This window comes from Dama dama, chromosome 19, assembly GCF_033118175.1.
Source record: "Dama dama isolate Ldn47 chromosome 19, ASM3311817v1, whole genome shotgun sequence".
Taxonomy (NCBI): Eukaryota; Metazoa; Chordata; class Mammalia; order Artiodactyla; family Cervidae; genus Dama; species Dama dama.
Genome location: NC_083699.1, coordinates 8,387,176 through 8,406,034, shown reverse-complemented (window position 1 = coordinate 8,406,034; position 18,859 = coordinate 8,387,176). Strand labels below are relative to the sequence as shown.

The window sequence follows — 18,859 nt, the reverse complement described above, 5'->3', positions numbered from 1 at the left end:
AGTTATCCCTTCTCTGCCTCAGAAAATGACTCATCCAAGGGTGGGCCACTGAAACAGCTTGGTTAGAATCGGGACTCAAACCCTAGTTCTGTTGGTTCTACATGTTACGCTTGCTGATTGAACACAAACTTTCCCCTGCACTTAGTTAATTTAAAGGTCTGTAAAATGAAAATGCAAGTACTATATTTATTGCAAAAAAAAAAAATCTGCGTAGACATGAACCCATGCAGTTCAAAATTGATAAACTGTAAACTGTTTTTAAGCTTCTGTCATGTGTATATTAAACAGTTTTTAATTACATACTGCTCTAGAGCCAGACTATCTGGGATTGAATCCCAAGTCCTGTGGCAAGCTAGTTCTTTTATATTAGGCAAGTTATTTAAATTAACTTAGTGAAATTCTTAGAACAGTGCCTGGCACATGGGAATTGTTCAGTAAATCTTAGGTACTGTCACTACATCTTAAGATTCCCTCATTATAAACTACTTACCTTTTTTTTTTAAGCATCATATATTTGATAAAATTAGCCACCTTATTTTGAAGATAATCAGTAATCAACTTGTTGAGATTTTAACCAGCTACTTCTCTCATTAATAGAGTTAGTGGGTGTTGAAAGTAGTATGTTGGCCTTTAAACATTTAGAATCACAAACATAATTGTAACTTATTCTGGTAAAATAACTAACTGGAAAATTGTGTATAGGTTTGATGCTTTATTCAAGTGAGTGACACGGGGAAGACTAAATTCTGTCCATATATGACATGTTTACTTATATTTGTCTCCCCCCAGATTTTAAGACTAGGTGGAATTGCTTACTTTCTTAGTAGGCTAATGGATCCACCATCGAATGAAGCAGTATTACTCTCCATAAAACACCTGATGGAACTGGTAAATTTGTTTTGTTTTTCAATAAATCCTAACTTAGATTTAGAGTGTTTAAGTAAAGCAAGCTAATTACAAAATTTACCCTTGATTACTGCAAAGTAGGCCAATGAGTGTGCAGGACCAAATTGATTCACTATTTGGCTGTTCAGCTTTAAGTATGAAATAAGTTATAAAATGATACTGTTGTGATTTTCTTATCATACTGGGCTCTTTCCACACAAGTTTTTTCATTGTAGGCATGACTTAAAATTACATAAAAATTTTGAAATCTTTCCATTTCAATCTTTTAAAACTTTCGAATCTTTCAGTTTCCTGTTTTGATCCTCTTCACTTGTATTCTTGAAAGGAATTTGGTCGCTGTATTCTATTCTTTCTGATTTTCTTAGTTTTTTTATAGCTTTGTCAAATCTAAGCAACTTAATGACAGTATGGACATCTTATAAAGGCAGCTCTTCTGTTTTTGAAGGAATGCTAGCAGGTGACTTTCCCAGAATAGATCCCACTACCTATCATTGTTTTTCTTAACAGCTTTTGCCTTAGTTTATTTTATGAAGGCAGTGTTTTGAGGAACAGGCTTCATTGTCTCAGGTGCCCACTTAGTTGGTAGTCATCCCTATACAAGACCACGTTGAGAAGCTGCACACGACTGGCTGTAAGTTAGTGCCCTAAGTAGAAACAAAGAACAGAACTGTGCTGTCCAACTCAGTATCCACTAGCCACAGGTGACTATTTAAGTTTTGAATTAAATTACAAATTCAGTATCTTGGTCATACTGACACATTTTAGAAGTTGAATAGTCACATGGGGCCAGTAGTTACTGCATGAACAGTGCAGAAATGACATTCCATCAGTGCTGCAAGTTCTGTTGATCAGTGGTGGGTTAGAGGATGCTGCTGGGTGTATTTTACATATTTAATTTTTTTTTTTTGAGTCATCTGTGTAGATGGTTTTGAGAATTTGGTCCATATGAAAACATTGAAATAAACTTGTGAGTAATAAGTTGTTTAAATGAAAAGTATTGTAACTGATCTGACCATTTTTGTTTGAATTTGGGTTAGATTAGTGAGATTGCTGATATTTTAGGGAACAGTGTGGTTTTACTGACTTTAAAGTCTTCCCCTCCAGATTTTTCTCTAATAGAACATAGCAATAGAGAGCTAGGTGGTGATCAGAGAATCAACTTAATTGTGGTAGAGACAAATGACCAGAGGACAGCTGGAGTCTGAAGCCAGAGTGGGGTGACTTCCTTTCTCCTGACTGAATTTAAGCACCAGTCTTTACTGAGCCATTTGCAGGCAACAAAATTGTGAAAAGGCCTAGGACATCCTTGCCAACAGTAGGGTCTGAAGCCTGCATTTTGGAAAAAGCTTTCTTATTGTGCAATGCAGAATGCCCATCCAGGATAAAAGAGCAAAACAAAAACCATCTAGCTTAATGATTTATTACACAAAGTGACCACTGTTATTTTTATTCATGTCAAGAAGTTAAGAACATCTCTGGGATCCTAAAAGGCCACTGCCTACCCTCTCCCATCACTCCCTGAGTCTCAAAAATAACATCTATCATAACTCTTTAATGGTAGTCTCTTGCTTTTCTTGATGATTTTACCAACCAGAATACATCTCCATAAAGAGCTCGATTTAATTTGATCCTTTATAAACTTTACAGAAATCCACATAGGATGTTGGGACTTTTGGAAGAATGGGGTTCTGAATTCTTTCAGTGAACATTGTGAAATTCATGTGCATTACTGCTTTTAGCTGTAAATAGTTCATTCATTTTCATTTCTTTATATGGCTACTGAAAGGTATTTTTGGTGGTTGTTTAATCGCTAAGTTGTGTCCGCCACTTTTGTGACCCCATGGACTGTAGACCACCAGGCTCCTCTGTCCCTGGGTTTTCCCAGGAAGGAATACTGGAGTGGCTTGCCATTTCCCTTCTCCAGGGGACTGAACCTGCATCTCCTGCATTGGCAGGTGAATTCTTTACCACTTAGCCACCTGGGGCTTCCGGTGGCTCAGATGGTAAAGAATCTGCCTTCAGTGCAGGAGAACCAGGTCTGATCCCTGGATCAGGAAGATCTCTTAGAGAAGGGAATGGCTACCCACTCCAGTATTCTTTACTGGAGAATTCCATAGAGGAGCCTGACGGAACCCATGGGGTTGCAAAAGAGTCCAACACAACTGAGCGACTAACACTCACACTTTCACCTGGGAAGCCCAAAAGGCATTTTGCTTATTTCCAATTTGAAGCAATTACATACGCTGGTAATGAATATTCTTCAGTATTCATTGTTTCTTAGTGTACATGTTTAAGTATTTCTGATAGGTATATGTGTAGGAGTGAATTCAGTAGGTAATGCCCAACCATTTTCCAAAGTTGTCAAACTACTTACACTCATACCAGGGCCAGTGGTAGGTGAGCATTCTCGTTGCTCTATAGCATCCTCAACCTATAGTCTTTTATTCTAAGCATGTTGATAGGTATGTTGTAGTTTAATAGTTTTAATTTGCATTACAGTGAGTACTGTTGAATTTGTATGCAGCGTTTCATGCTTCCAGCCCATTTGGATAGTCTCATTTGTAAATTTTTGGTGCCAGTTTTTCTGTTATGTCATAGGAGGTCATTATATATACTTTTTGTGTTCTGTTGATCTGAGCCTTTTGTCAGTTGTGTATTGCATATGTCTGTATTTTTACCTTATCACTTTTTACTAGTGTTTTGGTGAATAAATTCCTAATTTTAATGTGAAATATAATATATCAGTTTTTTCTTTATTGTTACTGCTTTATGAGTCTTTATCTACCCTGGAGTCATGGTGATAATACTGTTTTCAGTTTTTCTTCTTCGTACTTAGAAATAGAATCCATGTGCAATTGATGTGTGTGTGTGTGTGTGTGTGTGTGTGTGTGTGTAGGAGAGGTAAGAATCAGTTTTTAGATATGTGGAACAGTTGACTGAAACTGTTAGAAAGAAGTTTATCCTTTTCCTTCTCTTTGTTCTGCAGTGTTGTCATCAATTAAATGTCTATGGGTTTGTCTATTTGTAGGCTCTGCTTTATTCTGTTGATATGTATTTTTCTTGAGCTGCTATCACACTGTCTTAATTATAATATTGAGTCTTAACCAAGCAAGAACATGCTCTTTCCCATTGATTTAGTTATTTAATCTCTTGGTATTTCAGCATTTTCTGTGTATCATACAGATTGATGTCTTGATTAGTGGTATTTTTGGATTCGAACTTCAAAATTTTGCATTATCTTGTGTGTCTGCTATACAGAAATCAAGTTGGTTTTGAATGTTGACCTTGTTTTCATTAATGCTGTGAAACCCACTTATTCTGATAACTATATGTAGATTTTTTTGCATACAATCACATCTGTAAATAATTAGAATTTTATTTCCAGCTGTCATCCAGGATCCTTAGTACAATATTGTGCAGAAGTGATATGATAGTATGCATTCTTATGTTCTTATTCTCAAAGGAAAAGCTGTCAATAATTTCATTGATCATGTTCTTTGAAGATTTTTTTGTAGAAACTCAAGGAAGTTTCTATTCTTAGTTTATTTGATTTTTATTATGCATGGATAATTTTATTATGTATGTTTTTATCAAATACCTTTATTTCCTCTAATGAGATTATCCAGTTATGCTGCTTTTTATGTTTAATTTGTAATGTATTGAATTACATCAGTTTTTCAAATATTAAACCAACTTTCATTCCTGAAAGAAACCTAACTTGCTGTGATTCAATTTGCCATTGTTTTAAGTTTCTCATGTATAAGGTAATTTAGTTTCCCTTCCTCCAGATGTCCCTGTCAAGCAGATACCAAGAGTATGCTAAACTCAAAAAACAGGCTTGAAAGTTTTTTTTTTCTAGTCTCTGAAAGAGTTTTTGTAAGATTAAAGCAATTTCTCTCATAAACTTTTAGTAGATCTCAATATTGGCTCTGTTCCCTGTGTTGTACAGTACACAGTCCATTAGTTTGTGCCTCTAATTCCCCTGCCCCTGTAACAAACTCCCAGTGGGTTGGAGGAGCAATATGAGTTTTATCTTTTGCTATTTTTGTTGTTGTTCAGATTTTGTCATTTTGAATGTGTACTTACTGGACATTGTGTTTATGGAGATCTTTGTGGATAAAAACTTGGAACTTGGGGTGATAATTTCCTGCAGAGAGGATTCATGTTGCCTCCTCTGGGAAAAGATGCTCCAGTGTTGTTCACCTCTCTAGACTTCTTTCTCTCCCCAATTACTGGACTTGTAATTTTTGTAACTCTTTTGTAAAAGAATTTTGTAATTCTTTTGTCAGTGTCTTTAGGGCAGCTTTTCTTTATCTTATTGAATCCTGGCTCTAATACGTTATTTCTCATTTTTCTTCTAACATTTATAGTAAAGCTGAATTGTGAGTTTATTTTTGTTTAAATCAGTTTCTAACCTTTGCTGACCTCAAAACTAATATTTTGATGATGAGAACTAAAGCTGAACAATATAAGGGCATTTGGACATGAGTGGACTGTCACTTTTTTTTTTTTAAGCAAACTAAAATATGATGCTTTACAATGTCTGTTTTAAACATAAACTCTTACTTCACAGAATGCTTTGGATAAACAAGAAGAATTGACACCTCTTGGAGTTCACTTGGCACGATTACCAGTTGAGCCACACATTGGGAAAATGATTCTTTTTGGAGCTCTGTTCTGTTGCTTAGACCCGGTACTCACCATTGCTGCTAGTCTCAGCTTCAAAGATCCCTTTGTGATTCCACTGGTAAGAAGTATACAAATAAAAAGCTAGGTTTTTCTTTTTTTTAACACAGGGTAGTTATTTGCTTAGATACACTTTTTATTAGAATGCCATTCTCCTTTATATACCATCAGAGCAATTTAAGCTGCCTTCATCTGTTTTAAGGGAAAAGAAAAGGTCGCAGATGCAAGAAGAAAGGAATTGGCAAAGGATACTAAAAGTGACCACCTGACTGTTGTGAATGCATTTAAGGTAAAATGGACATATTTTAAATTTAAATTTTTTAAATATGTGTTATAGTTAACAGGAATAAGTTAGTGAGTGAAAATGTTTAAAATTAGGTGAATATTTGAAAAAAAATTATACACTTTCCAATTTTGTGATAGTGCATTATTACATTTACCCTTTGGAAGAAAGTCTGTTCTTTGTGTTTTGATAACAGAGCAAGTGAACAACTTATTTTAAAGCATTATTTGCTATTATTCATTTCCGTATTTGTCTTATTCACGTTTATGACAGGAGCTTCTTTCCTGTTCATTAATAAACTATACCTGTATTCAGATTTAACATTTTGATAGAGGATCATAATCATGTATACTCTTCAAGAAAGAGAGACATTTTCTCTTACAGCCAGGCTTATCTGAGGATAAACATGCCTCATCCATCTTTGCAACATTTAAGTGTAATTTGGGGTGTGGAGACAACATCTTTTTATTGTAGTTCTAGACTCAGTTTCCTGTTATGGGATTGTTTATGTATTTTTTTTTGTTCCTTTGAGCTAATTCAGTATTTTTCCCCCCTCTTCCTTCCTTTTCTAACTTAAAGCAAAACATATTTGTGAAGGTGAAAATATATAATAGCATTGAAATTTGTCTAACAGGTTGTTCTTTTTGATTAGTACATCATGTGCAGAATGGTGCTGTTTTATGTAAAATGAACAGTACATTACTTTATAACTTGCTCTTATTTGTGTAAAGAAAGGTCTGTAAATTCAGTTTTGCTTACCTATTAATGACTAGGATCATGGGGAGTTCATGTTTTTGTAGTTTGTTATTTTTTAAATTATTTGGGTTTTTTTACAGAGAAAATTAAAAATCAGAAGGTAAGCATTGTTACTAAAATAAAGACAAACTAGTAAGTAATCTTTGCTTTGGGGAATAAAATTAATACTTTATTTCTTTGCCCCCTAGGGATGGGAAAAAGCTAAACAACGTGGTTTCAGATATGAAAAAGACTATTGCTGGGAATATTTTCTATCTTCAAACACATTGCAGGTAATGATGAGTGTTTTGAAGTAATTCTCATATATGTTAGATTAGGGGATATATGTATCCATTCTGTATGGTCAGATCTATACCAAAATGTTAATTGTGAATTTGTCTTGTGAAGTTGAATCATACAGAATCATAGAAAAGACTTTATTAAATCAACTGCAGTAGCACAAGAAAAAGATGTACAACATAATAAAATAATGACTAAGAGAAGAAACAAGCCCAGAGTTTGGCAGGAAAACACAGAAGCTCGTTTACTCTTTCTGCACCCATCCTTTAGTTGCCATTTTGAGGATTTGTTCTAAAATTTTCACTGATACTCCTAAAATCTGTTTTAAACTCAAATAGGGCAAGTATCTCTTTTTAAACTTTAGATAGGTATTTTTATCCTGAACTGACTTAGTATAGTGAGAAAACACTATTGGAGACACTTGTGAAACAGAAGAAAGTAAACAGTTAAGGCAAATGCAACATCAGGCACTGCACTGAACTAGAGAAGTGATCTCAAGCCAGCAGGCCTAGGAATATCCACACCTTTTAGGCTGTGTGGCATGAACTCTGGTAATGGACATTTAGCAGATCTACAAGGGGGTAAAGAATCCAGAATCCAGCATATGTAATTAAATGTGCCCAAACATTAACAGAATTAAAAGAAGGGTAATGACAAATTGTGAAAGATAATACAGCCAATGGATAAAAGAAGGGAACCTGGCATATCTCAGCAGAAAATACAACTGTTTCATAGTTAGAAACAGTTGAAGAATGCGGTTTCAAGAAAAGAAAAGAAAATAAACCAGTAAAAGGAATGAAAAGATTGCTGAGCCAAGAAGACAAATTGAAGGCCATAGCATCATAAGGAACAAAATGGGCAACCTTTTAAAACAAAATACTACCTAAAAGGAAGGCTTGAGATAATCACAGCCTGTAGATGCAGCCATGAAAGAAAAAAATAAAGCAATAAGTAAAAAGGTCATAGACAGGAGGACAGCATTGATCTGTCATGAAGGTAACAGGTGTCTCTTCATAGAAAATCCAGGAGTGATTGAATACGTATTCAGAGATATATGTAAGAACATGTCCCTTGAGTAGAAAAAAAATGAAGTGAACTACAGTATGAAAAGATAGTTAAATCCAGTGTTATTTGAGAATACTATATCCTGTCAAGATATTAATTCAAGTATAAAGAAAAATGACAGGCATTCAAGAAAGCACTTGAAATAGACACTCATGAGCTGACCTTGAAAAACTTACTGAGAGTAAAATGCTGCGTATTAAGAGGTGAATCAAAAAGAATTTAGGAATGGAGAATACATGCTGAGTATACATTGAAATTATTTAAATATGGAAAAATGCAGAATGGTGTTGAGAATTATGGATATAGAAAAATAAAAAACAGTATTGTCCTGAACAATATATAATAATGGTGAGAGAGATCAGGAGGTGGCCTGGCGATTCAGTTGTAAGAGAAATTAGGTAGGAAAACTAAGGTCACACAATTAATAGAAAGGATATATATTTAAAAATGACTTGGGACTTCCCTGGCAGTCCAGTGGTTAAGACTCTGAGCTCCCAATGCAGGGGACCCACGTTCAATCCTTGGTCAGGGAACTAGACCCCACATGCCACAACAGCGAGATCCTGCATGCCATGGCTAAGACCTGGCGCAGCCAAATAAAGAAATGATTTTTTTAAAAAAGCTGTATTTCATAATCTATTTTAAGCTCACAGACTTCTTTATTAAATATCTCTTATGATTATAAAAATGTTACATTCATCTAATTCAGTTTTATTTCTGTTTAATTGCCTTAAATTGAACTAAGGGTAAATGCTTTTAATAAAACAGCTTCTGTACTGTTATTGCAGTTAAGATGGCATTTTTGTCCAATTCTGATGAGTATCTGCAATATTGTTGATTTAATGATATTTCTGATGGTATTGAGATTAGGGAAGTCTTTTGTACTTTGCTATATTATTTGAATGCTTTTTATAACAAATCATGTATTATTTTACTCATGGTCATTTTCTTAAAAACAAGAAACAGGCCTTAAGCTTTTTTACCAGGATGTAATGGTAGTTCTCAGTAGTACATATGTGAATGTTATTTTACTGTATGCTTTTCTGTATTCCCCCCCCCCCCCCAAAATATGGGGTGGAGAGCAATTTTGGAAATTAGTCTTTTTGCTGAATAAAAGAATTCTTAAACATCAGTTGTTACTCCCTATAGCAGGCAAGCCTTTTGTGTAGAAGATCGGACGATAAATATTTTCAACTTAATATACACATGGTTTCTGTGGCAGCTGCTCATCTTTGCCATTGTAATGCAAAAGCAGCCAAAGATAATACGTAGACAAATGGGTGTGGCTTCGTTTCAATAAAACCTTGTTGACAGAAACAGATTTTTATAAATTTGTAGTTAACTATCCCCTGCTGCAAAACATCACATTTTTGCAAGAGTATTTTGTAAAGCAGGCAAAGCTCACCATGAAATTTATTTATGAGTGCACGCTTTATAACCCCTGTAGATTTGTGTGAAAGGTATTCTAGTTCTGTTTGTTACTGTTGCTCCCTAGATGCTGCATAGCATGAAAGGGCAGTTTGCTGAGCATCTTCTTGGAGCTGGATTTGTAAGCAGTAGAAATCCTCAAGATCCAGAGTCTAATATAAATTCAGGTACAGCAGGAAATACAGTGTAAATAACTTGCTGCTGTTGTCAGTTGTATCAGTAGTTTACTTTTTTTTTTCCTCTACCTCTCACCCCAAATAGATAATGAGAAGATAATTAAAGCTGTCATCTGTGCTGGTTTATATCCCAAAGTTGCTAAAATCCGACTAAATTTGGGTAAAAAAAGAAAAATGTAAGCATTGAAGATTATTGTAATTACTTATAGTTCTCTCAAACTTTTGAAACCATCTACTACAACACGGCTTGTATTGTACATTTGTTCTTTCTTGTAATAGGACCCTATTCTTTACTTTGGCTATTTAAGGGAAGGCAAACTGTTTACGGTAGATACCACTGTTCCTCACTGCATATCCTGGAGTCTTTTCCTTTGTCACCCAGTATTCACAAAGAATATTAGTAATGCCAGTGTAAATGTGCTTCACTGGTGGCTCAGATGGTCAAGAATCCTTCTGCAATGTGGGGAGACCTGGGTTTGATCCCTGGGTTGGGAAGATCCCTGAAGAGGGCATGGCAGCCCACTCCAGTATTCTTGCTTGGAGAATCCCCATGGACAGAGGAGCCTGGTGGGGTACAGTCCATGGGGTCACAAAGAGTCAGACACAACTGAACGACCAAGCACATAAATATGAGAATAGTAAGCCAGATGTTAAAAAGCAGTGTCTCGGTGGAACTTGCTTTGGAGTAGATTATGTTTCAGGATTTTTTTTTTTTTTTCCCTCTCTCATGAAACAGATAATCTTGTACTTTAGCTCTTTGGATGAAATTGTGGGGGTTTTACCTATTTTGAGAAATAAAGTATAGCTTTAAATATAGGTCCAAACAGAGTCAGCCTCAATAGTAATTGGAGACAACAATAAGGCATATTTTTGCCCGGTAAGCTCACTCATTCTGGTGAAGAAAAAAGAGAAACTGAAAGTCACCTATGGCTTGCAGTATATGAGTTGGTGTCAGACTTTTGGAAGACACTTTAATATTAGGTATCAGCAGTCATTAAAATAGTCACCGGCCCAGTGGTTTAATATGTTCTAAGAAAGTCATTCCAAATGTTTTTTGCAAAGTATATTGTAAGCAACATAGATGTCTAGTAGCAGTGGGAAAATTATGGTTTTATGAGACCATACTGTATGGCATTTCTGTTAGGTGTAAAAAAACATCATTGTATATTGGCATAAAATACTTGAACTAATGTTAAGTGAAAGAGTTGGTTGTTCTATACACATGAAAAAATATAGACCTCAAAGGTAGCCTAAAGTGCAGTCGTTGTTCTAGTGCAGTGGTTCTCAGCATGGGTCATCTTTCCTTCCCAGGGACATTTGACAGTTTCTGCGGACGTTGTGGTTTTGTGACTGGAGACGTATGTGTTACTGGCATCTAGTACATGGAAGCCAGGGGTGCTGTTAAGCGTTCCACAATGCACAAGTCCCCCATAACAAGGAATTCAGTAGTCAAGAATGCAGATGTTGAGAAATCTATAATGTTGTACCTGAGAATAGGGTAACATGAATGTTGATCATTGTGATTAGATTATTTACATTTTAAGTGATCTGAGTATTTTTTGACTTCAGTACTTTTTCAAATTCTTCTTCATATATATCCCTAAAATGTACAGGTAGCTTAACATGTTACAGGTAGCTGAAATATTTGGAATACATTTTGTATATCCCTCTGCCATCCTGGGAAGACTTTATGAAGAAAATGTATCTTTGGATTGATGCTTTGTTTTGTAAAACGTGCAGGGGTCAGCATATTTTGGCATACTGGCTGAAAAACATCTTTGTAAATTTTTGTTGAAACGCAGCCGTGCCTGTTCTCTGCCTGCTCACTAGCTCCATTCGCAGAGTTGAGTAGTTGTGACAGAATGCCCCCAAAGCCTAAAATACTTTGTCTCTGGTCCCGTACAGAAATAGTTTGCCACATCCTGCTGCTCTAGTGATGCAGGGTTGCAGGACGACATTGGTTAAACTGACTGTGTGGTGAGGAAAAATAATTGATTTTATTTTAAATAATGGTTCATGACTATGATTGATGATTTTATGGATCCCTAAAACCGTTAAAAAGATGCCCTCAAAAACAGAGGAAGGATTAATGGATTATCCCTTTATAATAATCACCAATGATTATATAAAAATACTATCTCATATCTCCCTGTTGAATAATATTAACTAAAGACTCCTACAAATTGAGGTGAAATCCTTAACTATCAAAGGAAAGACCCCCTAAGAATGGAGAGACTCTGCTGGAGCTGTGTATGTTTATTCCAAGTATTCCGGTTTTGAAATGGGGCTGGAGGGTTCAGTGAATGTGAGGCCATTTAAAACATATTTTAGAATAGGTTTTTAAAAATCAGAACTATGTTTTAAACAGAATTCTCCGGTTTTTAATTTTACTTGTCTGGGTATGTAACCTGTGGATTTTTTTTTTAATTGATCATTTCATTTATTCCGTAAATGGAGGACAGTTTAACAGTTTCATGGTTTATCAGTATCATGATTTACAGTAAAATGTACAGACTATTCTGTTGGTCTGATTCACTTAGAATTCTCTCAGGTATTTATTTCATTCTTTGTCTTTTAATGGTGTATATATTAACATAATTAGGGAATATTTTGTCACTTTTCTAATATGTTGAGTAATTATACCTATAAGAGGATTTGTTTTATGATTTAGAGTGTTCATATTTATCTGATACTTTTCCATGTCTTATTAAAATAAAAATTCTCTTTCCTTAAATATAAGTTTGGAAATATATAATGCAGAAATAAGCTAAACTCATCTGTGGAGTTTCTTTTGAATCTGGGATGGTTTGAAGTCTCCAGAGTGTTTTGTTTTGTTTTTTTAAACTACATTGTAACTTTTTTTAAAGGGTGAAAGTTTACACAAAAACTGATGGAGTAGTTGCTATTCATCCTAAATCTGTTAATGTGGAGCAAACAGAGTTTCACTACAACTGGCTTATCTATCACCTGAAGATGAGGACAAGTAGTGTAAGTGAATGTATAAAATAGCCGTGGATCTGAGCAGCAGTCTTACTGTGTTTTTAAAATTGTTTAGTTTTCATAATTACAAACAAAACTTGTTTTCTTTAAAATATTTTTTTAAATTGGAGGATAATTGCTTTAGTGTTTGGTGGTCTCTGCCGTTCATCAGCGTAAATCACCTGTAGTTATGCACATATATCCCCTCCCCCCGTTCCATCACCATCCCTCTAGGGCATCACAGTGCACCAGGCTGGGCTCGCTGTTTTCTGTAGCAGCTTCCCACTACTTAGCTGTTTTATACTTGGGAGGGTGTACATGTCAGTGCTGCTTTCTCAATTTGTCCTGGTCACTCTTTCCCCCACTGCGTCCACAAGTCTGTTCTCTACATCTGCATCTCCATTTCTTCTCCGCAAATAGGTGCATCAGCACTATTTTTTTAGATTCCGTATATATGCGTTAATATATGATGTTTGTTTTTCTCTTGACTTACTTCATTCTGTGTAACAGGCTCTCGGTTCATCCACCTTACCACAGTTGACTCAAATTCATTCCTTATTATGACTGAGTCTTTTTTTTTTTTTTCCCATTTATTTTTATTAGTTAGGCTAATTTAATTAGGCTAATTACTTTACAGTATTGTGGTGGTTTTTGCCATACATTGACATCAGTCAGCCATGGATTTACACGTATTCCCCATCCCGATCCCCCTCCCGCCTCCCTCCCCACCCCATCCCTCTGGGTCTTCTCAATGCACCAGCCCTGAGCACTTGTCTCATGTATCCTACCTGGGCTGGTGATCTCTTTCACCCTTGATAATATACATGTTTCAATGCTGTTCTCCTGAAACATCCCACCCTCGCCTTCTCCCACAGAGTCCAAAAGTCTGTTCTGTACATCTGTGTCTCTTTTTCTGTTTTGCATATAGGGTTATCGTTACCATCTTCCTAAATTCCATATATATGTGTTAGTATGCTGTATTGGTCTTTATCTTTCTGGCTTACTTCACTCTGTATAATGGGCTCCAATTTCATCCATCTCATTAGAACTGATTCAGATGAATTCTTTTTAATGGCTGAGTAATATTCCATGGTGTATATGTACCACAGCTTCCTTATCCATTCATCTGCTGATGGGCATCTAGGTTGCTTCCATGTCCTGGCTATTATAAACAGTGCTGCGATGAACATTGGGGTACACATGTCTCTTTCAGATCTGGTTTCCTCAGTGTGTATGCCCAGAAGTGGGATTGCTGGGTCATATGGCAGTTCTATTTCCAGTTTTTTAAGGAATCTCCACACTGTTCTCCATAGTGGCTGTACTAATTTGCATTCCCACTAACAGTGTAAGAGGGTTCCCTTTTCTCCACACCCTCTCCAGCATTTATTGCTTGTAGATTTTTGGATAGCAGCCATCCTGACTGGCGTGTAATGGTACCTCACTGAGGTTTTGATTTGTATTTCTCTGATAATGAGTGATGTTGAACATCATGACTGAGTCTTATTCCATTGTATGTATGTACCACAACTTCTTTATCCACTTATCTGTGGATGGACATCTGAGTTGCTTTGTCCTAGCTGTTGTGAACAGTGCGGCAATGAACATTGGGGTGCATGTGTCTTTTTGAATTGTGGTTTTCTCAGGTTATATGCCCAGTAGTGGGATTGCTGGGTGATCTGGTAGTTTTATTCCTAAGTTTGTTAAGGAATTGCCTAAAAGTTTTTTTTTTTTTCCCAATAAGACTTAAAATGTCCTCAAGCAAATAACCTGTACTTTTTAATGTCTGCAGGTTTGTTGTGATCGATCTTTCTATTTTAATTAATAGAAGGTTATTTGATTTTCATAATTTTCTTTCAGAGCCTATTTTTCAAGAAATACTGACATGGTATATAGGAGTTCACAGTGTATGAAGAATTTTATTGCCTTGCCAATATAACTTATAAATACTGGTCAGAATATTAAGTGGGAATTAATATATAAATATATAAATTATATAATATATATATAATATATTAATATATAAATAAAAAGAGCTTCAGCTACATTATTGTTTTGGTTTTATCACTTAGAAAAATACTTTGTTTCCAGAATAGTTTTACTGATTGAATCGAAACAAAAATATAAAACTACTTTGTAGTCTGAAGTAATGAAAAAATGACTTGTTTAAAATTATATTTTTTTTAAATTAGTCTGTAATTACACTGACAGGATAATAATAATAATACCTGTTTTAGAAGAAAAACACTAATTGATACTAGTGATTTTACTGGATTAATGTGACAATAATCCTTTCCAACTCCTTAATATATTAACTTGCCTTAATTTTCTTTATAGATATACTTGTATGACTGCACAGAAGTTTCCCCATACTGTCTCTTGTTCTTTGGAGGTGATATATCCATCCAGAAAGATAATGATCAGGAAACCATTGCTGTAGATGATTGGATAATCTTTCAGTCTCCAGCAAGAATTGCCCACCTTGTTAAGGTGACTGACTTTACATGATTGTCTTTGATTCTGCATGCAAGTTTGTATACAGTGTTGTGTTTTTATCTAAGTGTTGTACATGTTATATTAAATATTTCTTGCTTTATTTCAACAGACGAAATTGTGTTGAGAAATCGATTTATAGTTTTTCTGAATTGGTTTTTGAGATACTTACAGAGCAACCATTCTGCATGGCTAATAGCTTATGAAATTTCTTGTACCAGATCAAGTCACTTTTATTTATTACACTGATAGTACACCTGCCTTTGTTGAACATGTATCCTTTTTCCAACTTCAGGAATTAAGAAAGGAACTAGATATCCTTCTGCAAGAGAAGATTGAAAGTCCCCATCCCGTAGACTGGAAGGACACTAAGTCGAGAGACTGTGCTGTGCTCTCGGCCATTACAGACTTGATCAGAACACAGGAGAGAGCAGCTCCCAGGAGCCTGCCGCCACGCTTCCAGGACGGGTGTCACAGCTGACCGGCGTTCTCTGTGCCCGGAGAGGCCACTTGACCCCTGTCTTCCATCACGGTTTAACTCCGGCCAGATGCCAAACCCCAGGATATGAGTAATTCTAATGTGTAAGGTAGAAACCTTCAGTAGGTAGTAAAGACTTAATGTGCATGAATTAACAGTTGTCTGTAGCTACTATAAATACACCATAAAAAGCAGGAAGTTCTCTGATCATACATTCTTACTGTGGTCGTGCCCACATTTTGAGAATATTCCTCTTATGTACTTTGAATGTTGTGCCACTTGAGAAAGTCCTTTGTTATGAAATATTAATCTTTCTGCCCATAATGACCAAGTATAGAATCAGTAAAACTAGAATGATTAGCTAAAAAGCAGTGTCAAATAAGAATTTCGGCACATCCACATTTTTTCTAATGAAACTTCTGTCAGAAGTAAATTAATTTGTTGTAATAAAGTCCAGTATTTAATAAAATGTACAGTGTGTAAATCTCAGCTAGCTTTTTGGCTTGGTTTCTGCATCTCCACCTGTCCCTTGGGTTTTTTTTTTAAATCTTTTCAGAATATATTTGTATCCTTGTTATATCACCCTGTGCATCTTAATGCAGCAGTAGAGAGCCTGGGTCTAGAGCCTGACCACCCAAGTTCAGATTTTAGCACTGTCACTTACCCAAGATCTTAGGCAGATTACGTGGCATCTCTCTGTTCCCGTTTTCTTTCTCTGTAGAATACAGGTAACAGCTGTGAGAATTACATAACTTGTTATATGTAAAGTGCATGGCCTAGTGTCTGGTATGTGTTGGGTACTCAGCAGATGGTAGTAGTTACTTGTCCATGAAATATTGTTTGTTAATAATGATCCATTAGGTTACACTTTTTCTCCTCATGCTCTGAGTGCTATTTTATACTCTGAGCCAGTGGTGGCTAGTCTGACCTGTACTGTGCAGCCCTGTCGGATTTAGACAAATACTGTTATTTGTCAAACAGCCTTTTTGTCCTTCGCTTCCTGTTTGCTTGTCCATGTGTCCCCTCCTCTGTGCAGTCTTGTTCCCAGGGATGTTGGACCCTCTTGCCCAAGGGTGAATCATGCTTGGTCTAAGCCAATCACGCATGGCCTTACTCTCCTTATAAGTAACTCTTCAGGCATGAATATGTGGACCTGTCGTGTCTGATGTCAGCTGAGAACAGGTCTGCACGGGGGGCATCTGAGAAAGATCTTCCTCACTAGTACTTCGAGGAGGAAATTCTGCACTCCTCCTCTGGACATTGTCTTGTCTGTATTTGGCACTTAGAACCGCTGTAGCCATCTCAGAATCACTAGGTTGGCTCAGCGGGCAGGTGGAAATCAGCCGAGTCCTTGGTAACACTAGTGAGCTGTTGAATTATCCAGCTCTGCAACTGCCCTGCACATGGACTTACTCTGATAACAATAAGCCCTTTATTGTTTTAGTTAGCCTCTTTTAGAAGTCTTTTGCATAACTTGGCAGAACGCGTGTTAACTGCAACACCTAACTATCCATCATTGAGTGTTGTTTGCTGAGGCTCCTATCTCTATCATTTATTTTGTGATCTAACAGGTTGACCTTTATATCTGAGAAAAGATGTAAAAGTTGTAGTATTGGAAATACTGTAAAAAGACAAACCTTGGAAGAACACCCTTGGTATACCATAAAAACTATCTTGTGTCTTCCAAAGAAGCCAGGGGAAAAGGAGTATCATATGATGACTGTGATGATCTTAACCGCACTGCTTCAGGTAGTGCCCCCATCACTGGGAATGTATGTCAACCTATCATTTCCTCCTAGGGTCCTGAATATTTTTTTTGTGTGTTCTAAGTCCATTCTCTTGGCTAGTCTCCCAAAAGTGATTTGTCTGTCACTGAATTCTTATTCTGCGTCATATTGTGGCATGTTAGTTTTGGCCCTAAACTCAAGGTGATAATTAGGTACTATATGTTCTATAAGAATGTTGTTTTCATGTTTGTGCTTTTTTTTTTGGCTTGCCTGCTTTTACTATACAGTTTAAATTCAGTTATTTGACCAAAATTGTCTTTGCAGAAAGCAGTTAAAACAGATTACTTGTTAATTAGTTCTGTGTTCACAGACCAATATTTACTCTCCACAAATGGGAAAGATGTTCCTGAAGGATTGTTTAACAGATGAGCTATTTAGAGAGGTCAAAGGACTTAATTATCACCTCTAATTTATGTCTTCTCTACAGCCAGTCAAGATGGAAATTTTAACTGACGGTGCTATTTATGTTTTTTGTTTACAGAATGGGTTGTTACTTAGTGACAAATGTATTCCAGGTCTTAGCACTATCTGTTATTTGGTAGTTTTAAAGAATAAGACATTAAGAAGAAAAATCTATTTGGCTTCCATTCTGATACCAAGGATAACTCTTGGAAAAAATAACTCTGAAACAGAAACTTATGAGGGGGAAAAAAAGGCACTGAACAACCTTTAAAAAAAAAAGTCTTTGAAAAGTGAATCTATATAACACCTTCTTAATCATTAACTTGGGCAAAAGCTCTAGACGCATTTATACCAATTATTGCAAGTGATTTTTCTCTTATTCATTTTTAAAACAAAGTCCACCCTACAAGTTTGAATAAGAGAGTTGTAGGAGGAATTTATTTTATGTACTCTATTGCTCAAAGTAAATGGTAATCCTTCTTCTGCTCTTGAGCTCTGAGTTTATGTATATTTAAGTAATTGTGGTCATATAGTATAATCATATTTATAATATACTAATTGTTTTTACACGGCGTTTTTATTCCAATTTTAAAAATAAATATTCATTGTAGAATATTTGAAAATTCAACATATAAAATATGTTACTGTTACATACTTTTTTAATAAGTTTGAAGATATTATTTTATGTATAATAAAGTTACCCAAGTATAATTCTATTAATTTTGTCAAATGTTTTCATTTGTAATTGTTACTCTGATGTAGAATATTCCTGTCACCTAAAAATGTCCTTTGTTCCCCTTGCAGTCAGTCCCCTGCTCCCACTTTCACGCATTGGCAACCATTGATCTGCTTTTGGTCACTAGAAAATTCAAAAGTTTTGCCTTTTCTAGAATTTCCAATAAATGGAACAATATATAGTCTTCTGTGTTTGGCTTCTTTCAGTTAACAAAGAATGCTTTTGAGACATTTATGTTGCTCTGTGCATCAGAAGTCAGATCCTTTTTGTTGGTTAGTAGTAGTGTTTGTTACACCACAGCTGGTTTTATTTTGTTCAGGATTTACTTTTGTTTGTATCTGTGGCTGCACTGGGTCTTAGTTGCTGTACATGGGCTCTTCTGTAGTTGCCTTGAGCAGGGCCTACTCT

The 18,859-nt window shown here is 35.8% G+C and overlaps 1 protein-coding gene across 1 annotated transcript in view; it reads left to right on the top strand.

The window, feature by feature from the left end:
• Positions 1-16,015, top strand: part of DHX36 (DEAH-box helicase 36) — a 43,401-nt gene extending 27,386 nt beyond the window's left edge. Inside the window, exons 17-25 of the mRNA XM_061168170.1 lie at positions 790-888; positions 5,480-5,653; positions 5,795-5,881; positions 6,820-6,903; positions 9,471-9,570; positions 9,665-9,755; positions 12,447-12,567; positions 14,893-15,045; positions 15,344-16,015. Coding sequence (XP_061024153.1) covers positions 790-888; positions 5,480-5,653; positions 5,795-5,881; positions 6,820-6,903; positions 9,471-9,570; positions 9,665-9,755; positions 12,447-12,567; positions 14,893-15,045; positions 15,344-15,529 — 1,095 coding nt within the window. The 3' untranslated portion in view covers positions 15,530-16,015. The remainder of the gene's footprint in view (positions 1-789; positions 889-5,479; positions 5,654-5,794; positions 5,882-6,819; positions 6,904-9,470; positions 9,571-9,664; positions 9,756-12,446; positions 12,568-14,892; positions 15,046-15,343) is intronic.
• Positions 16,016-18,859: the final 2,844 nt, after the last annotated feature.